General features: G+C 50.5%; 1 protein-coding gene across 5 annotated transcripts in view; it reads right to left on the bottom strand.

Moving 5' to 3' along the window:
* Positions 1 to 22,314, bottom strand: part of MARK4 (microtubule affinity regulating kinase 4) — a 52,330-nt gene that overhangs the window by 13,450 nt on the left and 16,566 nt on the right. For all 5 annotated transcript variants that reach the window (XM_003817533.6, XM_003817534.6, XM_008970746.4 and 2 more), the window contains 6 exons: positions 18,557 to 18,793; positions 12,238 to 12,357; positions 11,665 to 11,764; positions 9,795 to 9,904; positions 9,544 to 9,703; positions 2,606 to 2,823 (listed from right to left, as the gene is read on the bottom strand). In XM_003817533.6, coding sequence (XP_003817581.1) covers positions 2,606 to 2,823; positions 9,544 to 9,703; positions 9,795 to 9,904; positions 11,665 to 11,764; positions 12,238 to 12,357; positions 18,557 to 18,793 — 945 coding nt within the window. The remainder of the gene's footprint in view (positions 1 to 2,605; positions 2,824 to 9,543; positions 9,704 to 9,794; positions 9,905 to 11,664; positions 11,765 to 12,237; positions 12,358 to 18,556; positions 18,794 to 22,314) is intronic.

The raw sequence follows: 22,314 nt of genomic DNA, 5'->3' as shown, positions 1-22,314 counted from the left end.
CCTTAGTTTGCCTTGGGTGTTTAGAACCAAAATAAACTGAAAGTACCCAGGGGCACCAAGAGCACTAAGAAGAAGTTAAAAAGATGAATGTTCTCAAGAACGTACAAGAAAAATTAGTATTTAAACACTTTTTTTTTTGTTTGTTTGAGACAAGGTCTCCCTCTGGAGACTCCCAGGCTGGAGTGCAGTGGCACGATCTTGGCTCACTGCAACCTCTGCCTCCTGGACTCAAGTGATCCTCCTCCCTCAGCCTCCCAAGTAGCTGGGACTACCAGCACATGCCACCACCACACCGGACTAATTTTTCTATTTTTTGTAGGGAAGGGGTCTCACCATTTTGCACAGGTTGGTCTCGAACTCCTGAGCTCAAGCAATCCACCCACCTCAGCCTCTCAAAGTGCTGGAATTACAGGCGTGAGCCACCATGTCCGACTAAAAACTTAATTTTTATGACTTTTTGTTTTGTTTTGTTTTGTTTTGAGACGGAGTCTTGCTCTGTCGCCCAGGCTGGAGTGCAGTGGCGTGATCTCGGCTTGCTGCAACTTCTGCCTCCTGGGTTCCAGCAATTCTCCTGCCTCAGCCTCCTGAGTAGCTGGGATTACAGGCGTGCACCACCACGCCTGGCTAAGTTTTGTATTTTTAGTAGAAATGGGGTTTCACCATGGTGACCAGGCTGGTCTCGAACTCCCGACCTCATGATCCGCCCACCTTGGGCCTCCCAAAGTGCTGAGATTACAGGCATGAGCCACTGCGCCCAGCCAACTTATTTGTTAAAGAGCAAAATCTTATGGTAAAGGATAACTACGAGTATTTTGTGTCTGTGTGGGTGGTGACCCATGCTTTTTTCTTTTTCTTTTTTTTTTTTGAAACAGAGTCTTGCTCTGTCGCCAGGCTGGAGTGCAGTGGCACGATCTTGGCTCACTGCAACCTCTGCCTCCGGGTTGAAGTGATTCTCCTGCCTCAGCCTCCCAAGTAGCTGGGACTACAGGCATGCGCCACCACAGCCAGCTAATTTTTGTATTTTTAGTATAGATGGGGTTTCACCATGTTGGCCAGGTGGTCTCGATCTCTTGACCTCATGATCCACCCTCCTCGGCCTCCCAAAGTGCTGGGATTATAGGCGTGAGCCACCGCGCCTGGCAGGTGACCCATACTTTTAGAAGTTTAGGCCCACAATTGGCTCAGACTCACACCTGTGTGCACCCTGGTCAAGGCTGGGACTTGACTGGTAGTAACCTGCCGTGACCAGCCTCGAAAGGCCAAGGGCACAGCCACGTGGGGCGGCTACTGAACATGTGCAGAGCAGAAGAGCAGGGAATGGGACCGAATGTAGATGCCGGAAGAGCTGAGGAGCTGGGGAAGCTGCTGCTGCTTCCCGTGGCTTTTTTTTTTTTTTTTTTTTTTGAGACAGTCTTGCTCTGTCACCCAGACTGGAGTGCAGTGGTATGATCTTGGCTCACTGCAACTTCTGCCTCCTGGGTTCAAGCGATTCTCCTGCCTCAGCCTCCAGAGTAGCTGGGACTACAGGTGCATGCCACCATGCCCAGCTAATTTTTTGTATTTTTAGTAGAGATGAGGTTTCACTGTGTTAGCCATGACGGTCTCGATCTCCTGACCTCATGATCTGCCCGCCTTGGCCTCCCAAAGTGCTGGGATTACAGGCATGAGCCATTGCGCCTGGCTTTTTTTTTTTTTTTTGAAATGGAGTCTCACTCTGTCACCTATCCTGGAGTGCAGTAGCGCAATCTTAGCTCACTGTAGCCTCCGCCTCCTGGGTTCAAGTGATTCTCCTGCGTTCAAGCGATTCTCCTGCCTCAGCCTCCCAAGTAGTTGGGATTATAGGTGCCCACCACCACGCCCAGCTGATTTTTATATTTTTAGTAGAGACGGGGTTTCACCATATTGGCCAGGCAGGTCTCAAATTCCTGACCTCAAGTGATCCGCCCACCTCTGCCTCCCAAGGTGCTGGGATTACAAGCGTAAGCCACTGCGCCTGGCCTGATTTTTTAAATTACTATTAATATTTTATTTATTGATTGATTGAGACAGGATTTTGCTCTGTCACCCAGAATGGAGTGCAGTGGCGGGAACACAGCTCCCTGTAGCCTCAACCTCCTGGGCTCAAATGATTCTCCCACCTTGGTCTTTCAAGTAGCTGGGACCACAGGTACATAACATGATGCCTGGCTAATTTTTTTGATTTTTAGTTGAGATGGCGTCTGCTATGCTTCTTGAACTCCTGGCCTCAAGTGATCCTCCCGCCTCGGCCTCCCAAAATGCCAGGATTACAAGCATGAGCCACTGTGCCTGGCCCTTCCCACATTTTTAAAAGCACTTAGTTTCCTGTATTAAATCCTTTCTGCCAAGAGTACGTTCTGCACTTCTTTGACACAGAACACTAATTTATACGCTAACATCAAATGTTAGTGTATAAACTGAGCTCAGGCAAACAGAGGCACTCGATAAATGTTTGTTGAATGAATGAATGGGTAGAAGAAGGAGTTGGTAAGAAGGAGTTCCGTCTGGGGAATGAGATGAAGGCAGGGCCTGAGGAATGTGGCCCAGGTGGTGCCCCCAGCCCTGCCCCCCAGCCCTGGTCACTCACGGGGGTGCTCGTGCTGTCCTTCCGCCGCTCTGGGATCTCTGCCTTGTTGGGGTTGTGGGCGCTGCTGACCATGGGGCTGGAGGGGGGCAGCCCTCGACTCCCACTCCCCGCGGCGCTGCAGCTCGCCTTCCGGCCCGGCAGCCGCTCCTCCTTCAGCTCCGCCTCCCCCGTGCTCGTCGGGCTGCGTTTGGGGTGCAGGGGTGCAGGGGATGGGCCACCTGGGGGAGGGGGTACCGTTTAGAGCTGGCATCACCACGGAAACCCAGAACTGGCTCTGGGGGATCGTTGGAACCTGAGAATTCCTCACGTGGGCTGCAATCTCTGTGTGGGCCATTCTGACAATATCTGTCAAAATTACCTCAAGATTACCAACGCACATATACTGACCTAGAAACTCCAAATCAATGACATCATGCACATACAGGCCATTCATTGCACCTTCTTTTTTTTTTTTTTTTTGAGACAAAGTCTGGTTCTGTTGCCAGGCTGGAGTGCAGTGGTGCGATCTCCGCTCACTGCAACCTCCACCTCCCGGGTTCAAGCAATTCTCCTGCCTCAGCCTCCCAAGTAGCTGGAATTACAGGTGTGTGCCACCCCACCTGGCCTGCACCATTAGACTGGGAACAGCCTAAATGCCCCTTAGTAGAGGAATGACTAGATAAGTCAAGGTATTTCCACAGTGGAAAATTATGCAGCTATAAAAAAGAATAAGGAAGCACTTTATGCACCAGTACAGAATGATCTTCATGACGGACTGGAAAGTAGAAAAGGCAAGACAAGAGATGGGTCAACAATGTGTTATCATTTGTCTACAAAAGCAAAAAAGTGTGTATCTATATCTACTTGCTTATATATGAATATCTCCAAAGGACTATAACTTGTTTCAAAAGGGGAGAATTTATTGTTTTTATATATCTTTAGTTTCCTTCTTTTTTTAAATTTTTTTATTGAGACAGGATCTCACTCTGTTGCCCAAGCTGAAGTACAGTGGTGTGACCTCAGCTTGCTGCAACCTTGGCCTCCTAGGCTCAAGCCATCCTCCCACTTCAGCCTCCCAAGTAGCTGGGACTACAGGCACACACTACCATGCCCACCTAATTTTTGTATTTTTTTTTGTAGAGACAGGATTTCGCCATGTTTTCTAGGCTGCTCTCAAACTCCTGGACTCCAGCGATCCTCCCACCTTGGCCTCCCAAAGTGCTGGGATTACAGGCGTGAGCCACCGCACCCGGTCCCATATTTATCTCTTTACATGTTTGTTTATGAATAAAATCTCTCCAAAGGAATTCATATTAAAACCCATAACAGGGCCAGGCGTGGTGGCTCACGCCTGTAATCCCGGCACTTTGGGAGGCTAAGGCGGGTGGATCACAAGGTCAGGAGATTGAGACCAGCCTGGCTAACATGGCGAAACCCTGTCTCTACTAAAAATACAAAAATTAGCTGGGCGTGGTGGCGTGCGCCTGTAATCCCAGTTACTTGGGAGGCTGAGGCAGGAGAATCACTTGAACCTGGGAGGCAGAGGTTGCAGTGAGCAGAGATCACACCATTGCACTCCAGCCTAGCAACAGTGCGAGACTCCGTCAAAAAACAAAACAAAAACAACAACAAAAAACCGTAACAGTTGCTGTATTTGAGAAACTGGGAGCTGGGGATATGTGTTGGATGAAGACTTTTTCACTATCTATCCTTTCCAAACTAACACATTTTCAAGGATGTTATTGTATGAACAATTTCAAAAGCAACACAAAATAATTCTGGTCTCTTGGAACATCTTAGGAATCTACTGTTTTAGAACCCGGGGGTGAAAAGTGATCTCAAACTTGAGAGGGTCAGAAGGTCTGCTTGTTACATCCTCAGGAGCGATACATGCTCAAAAGTCCCAGAACCACAAGCTGAGAGCTCTACAATGACAATGACAGATACCTGGCACCTGCCAGCAATCCCTCTCTGAGAATCCCTGGAACTCAGGTCTCAGTGTGGGGAGTTCTGAAGGTTACCATGTTCTAACCATATGATACCAAAGTCACAAGCTCCTTAGGAACTTTCTGGGCACACCCTGTTATTTTACAGGTGGGAAAGACAAGACGCAGGGGCAGGGAATGGTTTGACCTCCAGCAATGGTGGGGGTAGGGCAGAAGCACCACTTCCCGTGTGGGGCTCATGCTGGGTCTCAGATTCCCTGACACCTCTCTCCTCCCTCACTTCAGTGTGGAGGGGTGGCCAGAGCGCAGGCTTTCAGCAGCCACTTTGTGCAATGTGTCCTCCTGTGCCCCCATTACAGCGGATTAATCCCAACTGGACTCGATATCAGAGCTCCATCCTGATCCTGATGAGTGGACCAAGGAGATTCCAGCTAACACTTGGGCTGGATTCTTTTTTTTTTTTTTTTTTTTTTTTTTTTTTTTGAGACACGGCAGTCTGGCTCTATCGCCCAGGCTGGAGTGCACTGGCACGATCTGGACTCATTGCAACCTCGGCCTCCCAGGCTCAAACCATCCTCCCACCTCAGCCTCTCAAGTAGCTGGGATTACAGGTGCACACCACCATGCCCAGCTAATTTGTTTTGTTTTTGAGACAGAGTCTTGCTGTTGTCGCCCAGGCTGAAGTGCAATGGCACAATCTCCGCTCACTGCAACCTCTGCCTCCCGGGTTCCAGCAATTCTCCTGCCTCAGCCTCCCAAGTAGCTGAGATTACAGGTGCTCACCACCACACCCAGCTAATTTTGATATTTTTAGTAGAGACAGGGTTTCACCATGTTGGCCAGGCTGCTCTCAAACTGCTGACCTCAGGTGATCCACCCAGCTCGGCCTCCCAAAGTGCTGGGATTACAAGGCAAGAGCCACTGCGCCCAGCCTAATTTTTGTATTTTTCTGTAGAGATGAGGTTTCATCATGTTGCCCAGGCTGGTGTCGAACTTGAGAGCTCAAGTGATCCACCCAATTCAGCCTCCCAAAGTGCTGGGATTACAGGCGTAAGCCACTGCACTCAGCCCTGGGCTGGATTCTAAAACTGAGATGTAAGAAATCTAGGAGCAGGCCAGGCGCGGTGGCTCATGCCTGTAATCCCAGCACTTTGGGAAGCCAAAGCCAAAGCAGGTGGATCATGAGGTCAGGTGATCAAGACCATCCTGGCTAACACAGTGAAACCCCATCTCTACTAAAAATACAAAAAATTAGCTGGGCGTGGTGGTGGACACCTATAGTCCCAGCTACTCGGGAGGCTGAGGCAGGAGAATGGCATGAACCCGGGAGGTGGAGCTTGCAGTGAGCCAAGATTGCGCCACTGCACTCCAGCTTGGGCAACAGAGCGAGACTTTGTCTCCAACAAAAAAAAAAAGAAAAGAAATCTAGGAGCGGCTGGGCACAGTGGCTCACGCCTGCAATCCCAGCACTTTGGGAGGCCGAGGCGGGTGGATCACCTCAGGTCAGGAATTCAAGACCAGCCAGGCCAACATGGTGAAACCCTGTCTCTACTAAAAATACAAAATTAGCTGGGCAAGGTGGCTTGTAATCCCAGCTCGGGGGCCTGAGGCAGGAGAATCAGTTGAACCTGGGAGACTGAGGTTTCAGTGAGCCAACATCGCACCACTGCACTCCAGCCTGGGCGACAGAGCGAGACTCTGTCTCAAAAAAAGAAAAAAAAAAAAAAAGAAATCTAGGAGCTGAGAGATCTAGAAAAAGATAAGGTGAGATATGCAAGACAGAGAAAAAAAAGATTAGACAAGCAGACAGCCTAGTACCTGTCCCAGAGTAAGAACTTCACCCCTGCAGACAAGCAGGGCTGTAAAACGAACAGAGTTGGAAAATACTCTGAAAGTTCCTCAAACTATTATTAAACACACGGTTACCAGATGACTCAGCAATTCCACTCCCAGATATGTACCCAAGAGAAATGACGGCAAAACACAGCCACACAAAAACACGGATACAAATGTTCACAGCAGCATCATTCACAACAGCCAAAAAGTGGAGGCAATCCACGTGTTCATGAATGGATAAACAAAATGTGGTCTATCTATGCAATGGAATATTACTTGCCAACGAAAAGGAATGAAGTGCTGATACCCATATCATGGATAAACCTTGAAAACTTTCTGCTAAATGAAAGAAGCCAGTCACTGAAGGCCACACATCGTGTAATTCCATTTACCTGAAATGTCTAGAATAGCCAAATTCATCGACACAGAAAGTAGATTAGTAGCTGAGGGTGGAAGGGGGATTGGAAGTTGATTTTTTTTTTTTTTTTTTGAGAAGAAGTCTCACTCTTATCACTTATCACCCAGGCTAGAGTGCAGTGGCGCGATCTCAGCTTACTGCAACCTCCGCCTCCCGGGTTCAAGCAATTCTCCTGCCTCAGACTCCTGAGTAGCTAGGATTACAGACGCCTGCCACTACGCCTGGCTAATTTTTGTATTTTATAGCGGAGATGGGGTTTCGCCATGTTGCCCAGTGGTCTCGAACTCCTGTGCTCAGGTGATCTGCCTGACTCAGTCTCCCAAAGTGCTAGGATTACGGGCATGAGCCACCATGCCCTGCCTGGAAGTTGATTGCTAAAGGTTGTGAATTTTCTTTTTGGGGTAATGAAAATGTTCTGAAATCAGTCATCATGATAGATGTACAATTCTATAAATATATTAAAGCCACTGAATTGTGCACTTTTTAATTTATTTTTTGAGATGAGGTCTCGCTCTGTCACCCAGGCTGGAGTGCAGTGGCGCGATCATGGCTCACCACGACCTCGATCTCCTGGGTTCAAGTGGTCTTCCTACCTCAGCCTCCCAAGTAGCTGGGACCACAGGCGTGTACTACCACACCTAATTTTTAATTTTTTTGGGGGGAGGGGCGGCGGAGTCTCGCTCTGTGGCCCAGGCTGGAGTGCAGTGGCATGATCTCGGCTCACTGCAACCTCCACCTCCCAGGTTCAAGCAATTCTCTGCCTCAGCCTCCCGAGTAGCTGGGATTACAGGCACCCGCCACCATGCCTGGCTTTTTTTGTATTTTTAGTAGAGACAGGGTTTCACCATCTTGGCCAGGCTGGTCTTGAACTCCTGACCTCGTGATCCGCCCACCTCGGCCTCCTAAAGTGCTGGGATTACAGGCGTGAGCCACTGTGCCTGGCCAATTTTTAATTTTTTTGTAGAGACGGGGTCTTGCTATGTTGCCTAGGCTGGTCTAGAACTCCTGGGCTCAAGCAATCCTCCTGCCCTCAGCCTCCCAAAGTGCTGGGATTACAGGCGTGAGCCACCATGCCCGGCCTGAATTGTGCACTTTAAATGGGTACGTTGTTTGGTATATGAATTTTAACCTTAATAAAGCCGTTAAAAAAAATAGCAGAGAGGGTTAAAATTTGATGAGTGTGTGGGTGAAGGGACCTCTCAGAAGTCTCCATGCCTAATGGGTGCTGATGGTGGTGTGTATCCATTTTTTTTTCTTTTTTTAATTTTTTTGAGATGAGTTCTCTCTGTTGCCCAGGCTGGAGTGCAATGGCATGATCTCGGCTCACTGCAACCTCCGCCTCCCAGTTTCAAGCAATTCTCCTGCTTCAGCCTCCCGATTAGCTGGGATTATAGGCACGCACCAACACGCCCAGCTAATCTTGTATTTTTAGTAGAGACAGGGTTTCACCATGTTGGCCAGGCCGGTCTCAAACTCCCAACCTCAGGTGATCCACTCACCTCGGCCTCCCAAAGGGATTACAGACATGAGCCACCGTGCCTGGCCCAGATTTAAACTCAGACTCTGTATTCATTTTCTGCAGCAGATGAGATGTCTGTCAGTTGCAGAATGTGGGGTATAATCAGCTGTCTGCCCAGCTCTCTTCCAGAGCCTCCTTTACTTCAGTGTGGAGGCAAAGCCAGAGGGCAGACTCTCAGCAGCCACTTTGTACAACGTGTCCTCTGTGCCCCAGTTACAATGGATTAATTCAAACTTGACTCTGATATCAGAGCTTCATCCTGGACCAGAGATTCCAGCTGCCATTTGGACTGGTCTCTAAGGTAAGAAATTGGGGGCCGGGTGCAATGGCTCACACCTGTAATCCCAGTACCTTGGGAGGCTGAGGTGGGTGGATCATGAGGTCAGGAGTATAAGAGCAGCCTGGCCAACATGGTGAAACCCTGTCTCTACTAAAAATACAAAAATTAGCCAGGTGTGGTGGCAGGTGCCTGTAATCCCGGCTACTCAGGAGGCTGAGGCACAAGAATAGCTTGAACCCAAGAGGTGGAGGTTGCAGTGAGCCAAGATCACGACACTGCACTCCAGCCTGGGATACAGAGTGAGACTCTGTCTCAAAAAAAAAAAAAAAAAGAAAAGAAAAGAAAAGGCTGGGCACAGTGGCTCACACCTGTAATGCCAGCACTTTGGGAGGCCGAGGGTGGATCACGAGGTCAGGAGTTCAAGACCAGCTTGGCCAACATGGTGAAACCCCGTCTCTACTGAAAATACAAAAATTAGCCGGGGGGTTATGGCAGGCGCCTGTAATCCCAGCTACTCGGGAGCCTAAGGCAGAAGAATCGCTTGAACCTGTGCGGCAGAGGTTGCCATCAGCCAAGATCACACCACTGCACTACAGCCTGAGGCACAGAGTGAGACTCCATCTCAAAAAAAAAAATCGGGGAGCTGGGACATCAGGAAAAAAGATAGGATGAGATAAGTGAGAGACAAAGGAAAAACCATACAAGCAGAGAGGAAGCAAGACAGAGAGTGTCTGCTCTGGGTCTGGCTGCTTTTCCGGTTTTAATCCCTTCCTGAGCCTGGCTGTGCATTCCTGCCTCCAAGTTCCATGCAATGCCCTGTGTCTTTATAAGACATTCCTCCCTCTCTGAGGTTAGCTCCAGTGGGTTTCTGTTGCTTGCCAATCGGAGAACCCTGACGTAACTGTAAGTCTGGGCCTTGGGGAGAAGGAGGGTGTGTGAGGGCGTGGGGTTGATACTCACAGAAATCGCTATGCCTGCGCTGGCGGTGGTAGGTGGAAGAGGAACTCCGCTGCCCTTTGCTGTGGCTGGTGCCTTTGCTGGAACTTGTTCCGTTGGTGGTGTCGCTGGGCGCCCGCACCCGTGCCAGGGCCAGCCCTGGGGCGCCCCGGTCCCCACCCTCCTGTGAGAGGATGACAGATGAGGCTCTTCTGCACCCCAAGTCCCTCCACCCAGGCATCACGTGTCCCCAAGGGCCCCTGGCGCCCCCTGACCTCAGTCTTCCTGCCCAGCAGGAGGTAGGTGGCGGTCACTTCGTTGTACTTCTGGCTGGTCAAGGACTCTTTGATTTCTTCCCGTGTGTAGCCCATACCCACCATCACCTCTGGGAGGGGGGGATGGAGAGAAGTTTCAGACTCCCAGAAACTTTAACTTCCATCCATTTCTCTTTTTTTTTTTTGAGACAGGGTGTCACTCTGTCACCCAGGCTGGAGTGCAGTGGCACGGTCACAGCTCACTGCAGCCTCGGCCTCCCCAGGCTCTGCTGATCCTCCCACCTCAGTTTTTGTATTTTCAGTAGAGACAGGGTTTTGCTATGTTGTCCAGGCTGGTTTGAAACTCCTGGGCACAAGCAATCCACCCACCTGGGCCTCCCAAAGTGCTGGGATTACAGGCATGAGCCACTGCACCTGGCCCACTTCCACTCATTTCTGTGTCATTCACCGGTGTCTGCTCTTTGACCTGTCCAGTACCCATCCTCCCTTCCCAACAGCACATTGATTTCCTTTGAAAGAACATTCTTTCCGCTCAGATCACGTGGATGGCTCCCCTGCTCCAACCCTAAGGCAGGCGAATAACCCAGGTCTGGCTAATTAGTGTGTTCTACACCCAAAGCCACACTGACTGCTTCATTGAAGGCATGTGACCCAGATCTGCTTGCCTCCTGGAGAGCAGCCTGGGAAAAAGCTACCACAGAAAACATTCCCAACAACTGTCTCTGAGCACCTGGATACAACTGTGCCTGAAGGCTGCCTACTCTATTCATTTTAGTTATGTGGCAGAATAAATCATCACTATTAGGTTAAACCATACAAAATTGGTGGTACTGACAATTTTAAACCAAAAAAAATGGCAATTTCATATGGTTCAACTTTTTGTTGTGTTCAACCTACTAATATAATTAGGTTGATGCAAAAGTAATTCCGGTTTTTGCCATTTAATGGTAAAAACCGTAATTATTATTATTTTAGATGGAATTTTGCTTGTCGCCCAGCGTGGAGTACAGTGGTGCAATCTCAGCTCACTGCAACTCTGCCTCCTAGATTCAAGCAATTCTCATGCCTCAGCCTCCAGAGGAGCTGGGATTACGGGTGCCTGCCACCACACTCGTCTAATTTTTGTATTCTTAGTAGAGACGAAGTTTCATCATGTTGGCCAGGCTGGTCTCGAACTCCTGACCTCAGGTGATCTGTCAGCCTCAGCCTCCCAAAGTGCTGAGATTATAGGCGTGAGCCACTGTGCCTGACCTTTTTTTCTTTTTTTGAGACACGGTCTCACCCTGTCGCCTGGAGTGCAGTGGCATGATCATAGCTCACTGCAGCCTCAAATTGTTGGGCTCAAGGGATCCTCCTACCTCAGCTTGCTGAGTAGCTGAGACTACAGGTGCACACAACCACAACTGGCTAATTTTTTATTTTTATTTTTTGTACAGACAGGGTCTCCCTATGTTGGCCAGGCTGGTCTCCAACTCCTGGGCTCAAGTGATTCTTCTACCTCGACCTCCCAAAGTGCTGGGATTACCAGCATGAACCACCTCGCCTGGTCTCTCTTTATGTCTTAATATCAAAGCGAACATGGGCCGGGTACAGTGGCTCACACCTGTGATCCTGGCAATTTGGGAAGCTGAGGCAGGCAGATCACCTGAGGTCAGGAGTTTGAGACCAGCATGGCCAACATGGCAAAACCCTGTCTCTAGTAAAAATAACAAAAATTAGCCAGGCATGGCAGCAGGCGCCTGTGGTCCCAGCTACCTGGGAGGCTGAGGCACAAGAATCTCTTGATTCTGGGAGGCGGAGGTTGCAGTGAGCCGAGACTGCACCACTGCACTCCAACCAGGGTGACAGGATGGCTCTCCCTGACCCTCACCAATTCTCTTGGTGTCCCCGAAGTCCTCCTCGGGCTCTGTGTATGGCTTCAACTCCTCACCCTCATAGCCGATGTTGATCCATTTGTCTTTCATGATTTGCTGCAGGCATCAGGAGCAGGGAAGGGGGAAGACAGGTGTCAGAAGGAACCAGAAATCCTACAGCTTCTGCCCTGCCCCAAACCTCCGAGGCCTAACACCCAGAATTGCGGGCTTCCTAAGAGATAGCGCCTCCTGGGCCTCTCTCTCCCCCACGTCCCCTGCCGGAGCCTCCTGATGCCACCCTCCCTCCTCCGCATCATCTGGGTCCCTGGCACCCTGTAATCATCCTAGGAGCTCATTAGCTAATTACTGGCAAGGCAGGGAGTGGGTGAGCCTGTCGGGGGGGTGGCGTCAGGACAGGCCTGGGAGCTTTTCCCTGGACGGCCTGTCTACCCCCACTCACCAGCAGCAGATCTTCGGTGGGCACGGGAGAGGAAAAGTGTGTCAAGAAGGCTTTTGTGGGTGGGGGCAGGCAGAGTTTAGGGGAGTCAGGAGACGAGAAGGGCCCCCGCTGGCTGTGAGGCTGGGCTCACCTCGAGAGTACAGCGTTTAGCTGGGTTCAGCACCAAAAATCTCCGCAGGATGCTCTCACAGTCTGTTGACATGTAGAAAGGGACCCGGTACTTCCCTCTGAGGACTCGCTCCCGCAGCTCCTGCAGGGATGGGGTTACTGGAGGAGGGGGTCTGCTCCGCCCCCCACCTATTACACACACACACACACACACACACACACACACACAACCTTTGTCCCAACCCCTTTGATAGAAGTGACAGAAGCTCTGAGTCCCAGCCCTTGACGAGGTAAGCAAAACCCCATTCCTTTCTCCTGACCTCAGTTCCCTGCCCATAAAATGGGAACATCATACGGACGCTGCAATTAAAAAAAAAATTCTTGGCCAGGCGTGGAGGCCAAGACCGGAGGATCGCTTGAGCCCAGGAGTTCAAGAACAGCCTGGGCAACATACGGAGACCTCATCTCTACAAAAAATAAAAAATGACCTGAGCATGGTGGTGCACACCTGTAATCCAAACACTTTGGGAGGCCGAGGGAGGAGGACAGCTTGAACCCAGGAGTTCAAGACCAGCCTGAACAACCAGCCTGTCTCTACAACAAAAAAAAAATTTAAGCTACATAACTTTTCATTCAGAGGAAAACTTGCAGAGAAAGTTTATTATCTGGCCAGGCACGGTGGCTCACACCTGTAATCCCAGCACTTTGGGAGGCCGAGACAGGCAGATCGCCTGAGGTCAGGAGTTCGAGACCAACCTGGCTAACATGGTGAAACCCCATCTCCACTAAAAATACAAAAATTAGCTGGGTGTGGTGGTGGCTGCCGGTAGTCCTAGCTACTTGGGAGGCTGAGGCACGAGAATCACTTAAACTCTCAGGAGGTGGAGGTTGCAGTGAGTTGAGATCACGCCACTGCACTCCAGCCTGGGTGACAGGGCGAGATTCTGTCTCAGAAAAAAAAGGAAGTTTATTCTCTAAGTCAGGTAAGAGGGAGGTAGGTAAGTGAGTCAGCCACTGGGGCCTCGGTCTCCTTATCCGTGAAAGGGATTACAGGACCCACTTCACATGCTTGCTACCAGGGTACAGGTGAGTTAATATCCGTAAAAATGTGGCCGGGCGCGGTGGCTCACGCCTGTAATTCCAGCACTTTGGGAGGGTGAGGCAGGCAGATCGCCTGAGGTCAGGAGATCAAAACCAGCCTGGCCAACATGGCGAAACCCCATCTCTACTAAAAAAAAAAAAAAAACAAAAATTAGCTGGGTGTGGTAGCAGACCCCTGTAATCCCAGCTACTCGGGAGGCTGAGGCAGGAGAATCACTTGAACCCAGGAGGCGGAGGTTGCAGTGAGCCGAGATTGCGCCACTGCACTCTGGGCGGCAGAGCAAGACTCCATTTCAAAAAAAAAAAAAAAAAAAAAATCTGTGAAATGCTTACCACATGCCTGGCCCAGAGCCAGAGAGCGGTATGTAAATATGAGATTCACTCAAGGGGAAGGAGACCCTACTGCCTCTCCTGCCTTCTCGTCTCTCCCCTCCCCCAGCCATGCCTGCTGTCCAAAGAGACACACTCCTCAAGGCCATTCATGGATTTATCTGCTGGCTTTCTCTTTAAGGGCCTTTTATGAGAGGCCCTACCAAAGCTGCGAAAAATAAGATAAATCCATGGCTTGGCAGACCAGGGGGAGCTCTTTCCATCTGAATAAAAAACTGCAATAGGCCAGGCGTGGTGGCTTATGTCTATAATCCCAGCACTTCGGGAGGCCAAGGTGGGAAGACCGCTTGAGCCCGTGAGTTTGAGACCAGCCTGGGCAACACAGCAAGACTCTGTCTCTACAAAAAATACAAAAATTAGCCAGGTGTGGTGGCACATGCCTGTGGTCCCAGCTACTCGGGAGGCTGAAGCAGGAGGATTGCTTGAGCCCGGGAGGTTGAGGCTGCAGTGAGCTGTGACTGCACCACTGCCCTCCAGCCTGGGTGACTGAGACCTTGTCTCAAAAAACAAACAGACAACAAAAAAAACGAAGGGAGGCAGAAAACAGGTAGGAATGAATTGAGCGTGGAGGGTGAACAGGACTCCTTTAGGACAGAGTCCTCTGCTGCAGCATTCTCCTAAAAGGGCTGAAAGATGCCCATGCCTGGGGAGCCTCTGCAGATCATAAAGGGCTATTAATATTTAATTTGGATCACTTTCAGGACACTTACCCCTTAGCAGGCAGTGTTCTAAGTGCTTTATGCATATTACATCCATTTTCACAACGCCGCGAAGCCCGGTTATAACGCCCACTTTCCAGACGAGGAGGTTGAGGCCTGGAGGGGTTTGGTCACTTGCCCCAGGATTGCACAGCCAGAAAGTGGCAGGGCCTTGGCTCTGGGGCCTGTGCTGTGTGACCACCATGCCACACTGCCTATCACGTGATGGGGAAGAAGAAGCCATCAGGCCCCCACTGCCACCTCCAGCGCAGCTCCCAAGCATGATGCTGTGGCCAGATGCCAAGCTCCAGCGAAGGGCTTAACATATGCAGACGGGCTGCAAGCAGATGCTTTTTTTTTTTTTTTTTTTTAAAGAGACAGGCTCTTGTTACGTCACCGAAGCTGGAGTGCAGTGGCGTGATCATAGTTCGCTGTAGCCTGGAACTCCTGGGCTAAAGCAATTCTCCCACCTCAGCATCCCAAGTAGCGGGACTACAGGCATGCACCACAATGCCAGGCTAATTTAAAAGATATTTTTTGTAGAGATGTGGTCTTGAAATGTTGCCCAGGCTGGTGTCAAACTCTTTTTATTTTTTTGAGATGGAGTCTTGCTCTGTCGTCCAGGCTGGAGTGCAGGGGCGCAATCTTGACTCACTGGAGCCTCTGCCTCCCAGGTTCAAGTGATTCTCCTGGATCAGTCTCCCGAGTAGCTGGGACTACAGGCACGCGCCACCACGCCTGGCTACTTTTTGTATTTTTAGTAGAGACAGGGTTTCACCATGTTGGCCAGGCTGGTCTCAAACTCTTGACCTCCAGTGATCTGCCCGCCTCGGCCACCCAAGGTGCTGGGATTACAGGCATGAGCCACGACACCTGTCCTGAATACTCTTAGTGTCTTCATCTTACAGGTGGGGAAACTGAGGTTCAGAAAAGGACATGTCCAAGGTCACTCAGAAAGGAAATGACAGAGCTAGAACCTGCCTCTTCTCAGCTGTGTGCCTCCTTTGCGCAGCAAGGCCTGGGGTGCCTGGTGGGGACACCAGGATGGCAGAAAGTGACAAGGACCTGGGGCAGGTAAGACACTGGCCTGGCCCTTCAAAAAGGTCTCTTAGCTTCATGCTTGAGGCTCAGAAAAATTATTCTGTGACAACACCTCCCCACCCCAGACTTCAGCTATGGCCGGAGTGTCAGAGGCTGTTTTGTTTGTTTGTTTTGTTTTGTTTTTTTGAGACAGAGTCTTGCTCTGTCATCCAGGCTGGAGTGCAGTGGTGTGATCTCGGCTCACTACAACCTCTGCCTCCCTGGTTCAAGCAATTCTCCTGCCTCAGCCTCCCGAGTAGCAGAGATTACAGGCGCATGCCACCAGGCACAGCTAATTTTTGTGTTTTTAGTAGAGACGGGGTTTTACCATGTTGGCCAGGCTGGTCTTGAACTCCTGACCTCAGGTGAACTGCCCACCTCAGCCTCCCAAAGTGCTGAGATTACAGGCCTGAGCCACCGTGCCCGGCCAGAAGGCTGTCTTGAATGAGCACTTTGCATCCCTGATCTCAGCCAGTCCTTAAAAATCACTGCCACAAGGTTGGTATCATCTTTTTTGTTTGTTTGTTTTGAGATGGAGTCTCGCTCTGTTGCCCAGGCTGGAGTACAGTGGCGAGATCTCCGCTCACTCCAAGCTCCACCTCCCGGGTTCATGCCATTCTCCTGCCTCAGCCTCCCGAGTGGCTGGGACTACAGGCGCCTGCCACCACGCCCGGCTAATTTTTTGTATTTTTAGAAGAGACGGGGTTTCAGTGTGTTAGCCAGGATGGTCTCGATCTCCTGACCTCGTGATCCGCCCGCCTCGGCCTCCCAAAGTGCTGGGATTACAGGCGTGAGCCACCACGCCTGGCCCACAGGGTTGGTACCTTTATGATCTTCATTGAACAGCAGGTGAGACTGAGGCTTAGAGGGGTTGGCTATTTGGCCAAGGCCACTGTGAAGAAGGGACTCCCTCCTCTTCATCACTCAGGGTTCCGCTTTGATGGTCTGTCCTCTGCAAGTATTTCCCTGACTTTACAATTTCAGATCACAGTACGTGCTCCTCACGGGCAACGCAGAGCAGGACAGAGAGTCCCAGCTGCAGAATTCCTGCCCCAATGCACCCCCGATTCCAATCGAGAGGAAACACCAGGCAACCCAAATTGAGGGACGTTCTGCAAAATTAACTGGCCTGAACTAATCGATAATGTCAATGTCATGAAAGACAAAAGAGAGGCTGAGAACTGTTCCGGATGAAAGGAGACACAAGAGATGGCGCAGCTAAATGCAACGCAGGGACCCGAGTGGATCCCCGACTGGGAAAAAAAAATAGCTGCCAAAGATATTCCTGGGATGATGGATGAAATCTGAGTATGGGCCATGGCGTAGAGGCCAGGATTATACCACTGCTGTATTTCCTGTATGTTACCGTCAACAGGAAAACGCCCCTGGTCTCAGGAGATAACCCGCTGTCGCCTTTAGGGATAAAAGGACACAGCGTCTGCAACTAACTGTCAAATGCCCCATGAATGCCGATGAGGGCAGCAAAGATCACGTGCAAATACAGACAGATAGAGCAAATGTGGACACAGGCCAGCGATTGTGAAGCTCCTGAAACATACCATGTGTTATTTGCTCTACTGTTGCAACTTTTCCGTAGATTGGCAATCGTTCAAAATAAAAAGTTCAAAGGGGAAAAAAAAAAAAAGCAAGCAACAACTCAGCCCACACCTCCCATCCCCTTACAGTATTTCCCCCGGCATAGCACAGGCCAGCATCTGATATCATATATAGTTTGCTTATTGTTTTGTTAGCTGCCTGGCCCCAGTAGGAATGTTAGTCTGGGAAGACAGGAATTGTTTTGTTTGAAGCGAAGTGCACAATTCGATGGCTTTTAGTATATGCACGGAGTTGCACAATCATTACTACATTCAATTTTATTTATTTATTTATTTTTTGAGACAGAGTCTCGCTCTGTCACCCAGGCTGGAGTGCAGTGGCACAATCTTGACTCACTGCAACCTCTGCCTCCCAGGTTCAAGCGATTCTCCTGCCTCAGCCTCTCCAGTAGCTGGGATTACAGGTGCCTGCCACCACACCCGGTTAATTTTTGTATTTTTAGTAAAGACAGGGTTTCACCATGTTGGCCAGGCTGGTCTCGAACTCCTGACCTCAGGTGATCTGCCTGCCTCGGCCTCCCAAAGTGCTGGGAATATAGGTGTGAGCCATCAGGCCGGCCACTACATTGAATTTTAGAACATTTTTCATCACCTCAAAAGAAATTCAGTACCCTTTAGCAATCAACCTCCAACTTGCTCCTCCCCCCCAGCCTCAGGCAACCAGTAATCCACTTTCTGTCTCTATGGATTTGCCTATTCTGGACATTTCACATTAATGGAATCATACACTCTGTGGCCTTATGTGACTGGCTTCTGTCACTTAGCACAATGTTTTCAAGGTTCACCCACAGCGTAGCATATACGAGGGCAGGGTTTGTTTTTTAATTTCTTTTTGGAGACAGGGTCTCCCTCTGTCACCCAGGTTGGAGTGCAGTGGCACGATCTCAGCTCACTGCAGTCTTGATCTCCCAGGTTCAAGTGATCCTCCCGCGTCAGCCTCCCAAGTAGCTGGGACTACAGGCGTGCGCCATTATGCCCGGTTAATTTTTGTATTTTTTGTAGAGACAGCGTCTCCCTATGTTGCCCAGGCTGGTCTTGAACTCCCACGCTCAAGTGAGCCTCCCGCCTCTGCCTCCCAAAGTGCTGGGATTATAGGCATGAGCCACCGCACCCGGCCAAGCAGGAGTTTTTGCCTCTCTTGTTCTCGCCTTACATGCAAAGCCCAAAACAGAGCCTGACACAGAGAAGTGGGCCATAAATATTAGCTCAGTGAACGGATGAGTCAGGATTTGAACTCAAGCCTATCGGCTGCAAAGATCATGCCCTTAACCCCAGCATGGCAGTCCATTCGGCTGGCCTCACTGCAGAGGGGACTTGAATCCTGCCCATCCCCCGTCTTCCCATGAGAACTCAGGCCAGTCCCACCACTGAGGCCCTCTGCAGGGGAGGTGTGGGGGGGATAGGGGCCTGACTGTGGGGAGGGGCTGATGCCCCTGCACCCAGCCCCTCCCGGTACCTTGAGGTTGTGCCCATCGAAGGGCAGGGAGCCGCTGACAAGGGTGTACAGGATGACTCCCAGGCTCCAGATGTCCACCTCCGGCCCGTCGTACTTCTTGCCCTGAAACAGCTCCGGGGCGGCATATGGGGGGCTCCCGCAGAACGTGTCCAGCTTCGATCCCAGCGTGAACTCGTTGCTGAAGCCAAAGTCAGCAATCTTGATGTTGGCCTCGGCATCCAGCAAGAGGTTCTCAGCCTGCAGGGAGAGAAGGAGAGGGCGGAAAGTGGGACTCAAGGCCAAAGCCCTTCATGGATGTGGGAGGCAGACAGGAGCACAGGCTCTAGGGCTGGCCCACAGGGATCAACTCTTGGGTCTGTCCTTTACTCTCTACCTGACCTTAGGTAGTAACTTTACCTCGCTGAGCCTCAGTTTCCTCATCCATAGAATGGGGATAATCTTAGTTCCTATTTCATAGCGTAGTTTGAGAATTATGAGTTAATCCACATAGAAAACCTAGCACAGGCCAGACATAGTGGCTCACGCCTATAATACCAGCACTTTGGGAGGCCAAGGCAGGTCGATCACCTGAGGTCAGGAGTTCAAGATCGGCCTGGCCAACATGGTGAATCCCCGTCTCTACTAAAAATACAAAAATTGGGCTGGGCACCGTGGCTCACGCCTGTAATCGCAGGACTTTGGGAAGCCGAGGTGGGCAGATCACCTGAGGTCGGGAGTTCGAGACCAGCCGGACCAACATGGAGAAACCCCGTCTCTACTAAAAATACAAAATTAGCTGGGCGTGGTGGCACATGCCTATAATCCCAGCTACTCGGGAGGCTGAGGCAGGAGAATTGCTTGAACCCAGGAGGTGGAGGTTGCAGTGAGCCGAGATCATGCCATTGCACTCCAGCCTGGGCAACAAGAGCGAAACTCCGTCTCAAAAAAACATAAAGATAAAAATTAGCCGGGCATGGTGGTGTGCGCCAGTAGTCCCAGGTACTCAGGAGGCTGAGGCACAAAAATTGCTTGAACCTGGGAGGCAGAGGTTGCACTGAGCTGAGACTGTGCCACTGCACTCCAGCCTGGGCAACAGAGTGAGAACTTGTCTCAAAACAAAAGAAAAGCTAGAACAGTATTTCATACCCAGCGAGTACTATGTAATATCACTATTACCCCATGTGGTCTGCAGATCTAGGGGTCTTCAGGTAATCTCCTGCCCCTCTTGGAGCCTCAAGTTACCCAGCAGAAACAAAATAAGGCCTGATTGCTCAAGACCCAGGAAAACGAAAGCAATAATTTAATCCTGGTTGCATATCTACCATGCACTGGGCTCTGTGGACTATCAATTATAACAGTGTCCGTCTGCATAACGTGAAGGTGAAACGACAGACTCTCGGAGAATTCCAGCTGCAAATCCCAGCTCCACTACTCACTCGCTGTGTGAACTTTAGGTGGGTTACCAGACCTCTCTGTGCCTCAGTTTCCTTGTATGTAAACTGAGGGTGATCTCGACACCTGCCTCAAGCGTGGTTGTGGGTTTAAGCGTAAAGTGCTCACAGCGGCCCCTAGAACGCAGTCAGTGATCAGTAAACATTTCATGGCCGGGCGCGGTAGCTCACGCCTGTAATCTCAGCACTTTGGGAGGCCAAGGCAGGCAGATCTCCTGAGGTCAGGAGTTCGAGACTAGCTTGGGCAACATGGTAAAACCCTGTCTCTACTGAAAATACAAAAATTAGCCAGGCGTGGTGGCGGGTGCCTGTAATCCCAGCAACTTGGGAGGCTGAGGCAAGGAATCGCGTGAGCTGAGACTGCATCACTGTACTCCAGCCTGGGCAACACAGCGAGACTCCATCTCAAAAATAAGTGAATAAATAAATAAATAAACGTTTTGTATTGTTATAAAGTTTTGTCTATTTTTTTGCGGCATGCGGTCTTGCAATTGCCATTTCACAGGGGAGGAAACAGAAGCTGTGGGAGGCCACAACTCATGCCCATTGCAAGAAAGCAGCACAACTAGAATCTAAACAAGGCCACCCATTTCCACAGTGCACGGAGGAAGAAGCCTCCAGCCTTCTGACTACAAACAGAGGCACAGCTCCACCTTTCAAAATGTCACCCGCGTCTGGCCCATCCCAACTGCGGTCCTTCCCTTGCCCAGGTCACCAGCATCCCTGGCTTCCTCCCAGGTCTCCCTATGTCTCCTGGTTTATTTCTGGACCACTCTTCCCCAGCTCCTGCCCCAATAAAGGCCCAAACCCTACAAAGACACACCACAGAGCTCCTCCCTAAACCTGAATGTAATAGCATCTGGCTTGCTCAGGGCTTACTTTTTCTTATTTTTTATTTTTGAGATGGAGTCTCACTCTGTCACCCAGGTTGGAGTGCAGTGGCACGATCTCGGCTCACTGTAACCTCTTCCTCCTGGGTTCAAGCGATTCTCCAGCCTCAGCCTCCCGAGTACCTGGGACTACAGGCGCCCACAACCACATCTGGCTATTTTTTTATTTTTAGTAGAGACGAGGTCTCGCCATGTTGGCCAGGCTGGTCTCGAACTCCTGACCTCAGGTGATCCGCCCACCTCGGCCTCCCAAAAAGTGCTGAGATTACAGGTGTGAGCCGCCACGCCAGGCCAGGGATTACATTTCTTTTCCTGCCATTTGAGGCTCCGCAATCCAGCCCCAAAGTCACATGGGTTGGTCTCCTTGGTTGGTACCCCTGGTGTACTAATACGACCCCAAAACTCGTGTTAGCTGCTTTGGGGACCCTCCACCAGGGGACGTACGACCTCCAGGTGAATCATGGAAGCCTCTAAGGTGCTGCCTCCAGGGCCGTGTGGAGGGACACCCTAGCCCAGTGGAAGGAAGTGAAGAGAGGGTTAGCACTTGAACCTCTACAGCAGTTTGTTTTTTGTTTTCATTTTGTATTATTTTTCTTTTCTTCAGATGCACTTTCTGCTTTTGTATTTTTTGTTGTTGTTTTTAGAGACAGGGTTTTGCTCTGTTACCCAGGTTGGAATGCAGTGGCGTGATCATGGCTCACTGCAGCCTCAACCTCCTGGGCTCAAGGGATCCTCCTGCCTCAGCCTCCTGAGTAGCTGAGACCACAGGCATACAAGCTAATTTTTTTTCTTTTTTTTTTTTTTTTGAGATGGAGTCTTGCTCTGTTGTCCAGGCTGGAGTGCACTGGCGCGATCTTGGCACACTGCAACCTCCACCTCCCAGGTTCAAGCAATTCTCATGCCTCAGCCTCTCAAGCAGCTGGAATTATAGGCATGCGCCACAACGACCACCTAATTTTTGTATTTTTAGTAGAGATGGAGTTTCACCGTGTTGCCCAGGTTGGTCTTGAACTCCTGGCCTCCAGTGATCTGCCTGCCTAAGTGCTGGGACAGGTGAGAGCCACCGCGTCCAGCCAAGCTAATTTTTTACAATTATTTTTTGTAGAGATCAGGTCTTGGGTGTGTTGCCCAGGCTGTTCTCGAACTTCTGGGCTCAAGCAATCCTCCCACCACAGCCTCCCAAAGTGCTGGGATTATAGGTGTGAGACTGCGCCTAGTCCTCCATAGGAATTTGACTGTGGAATTTCTTTAGAATCTAATAATAGCTTTTAAAATGGGGTTTGTGGCTGGGCACAGTGGCTCACACCTGTAATCCCAGCACTTTGGGAGGCCAAGGCGGGCAGATCACCCGAGGTCAGGAGATTGAGACCAGCCTGGCCAACGTGGTGAAACCCCGTCTCTACTAAAAATACAAAAATTAGCCGGGCATGGTGGTGCC

Source organism: Pan paniscus, chromosome 20, assembly GCF_029289425.2.
Source record: "Pan paniscus chromosome 20, NHGRI_mPanPan1-v2.0_pri, whole genome shotgun sequence".
Taxonomy (NCBI): Eukaryota; Metazoa; Chordata; class Mammalia; order Primates; family Hominidae; genus Pan; species Pan paniscus.
The sequence above is the reverse complement of the archived record's forward strand: the minus strand, read 5'-3'. Positions and strand labels throughout refer to the sequence as shown.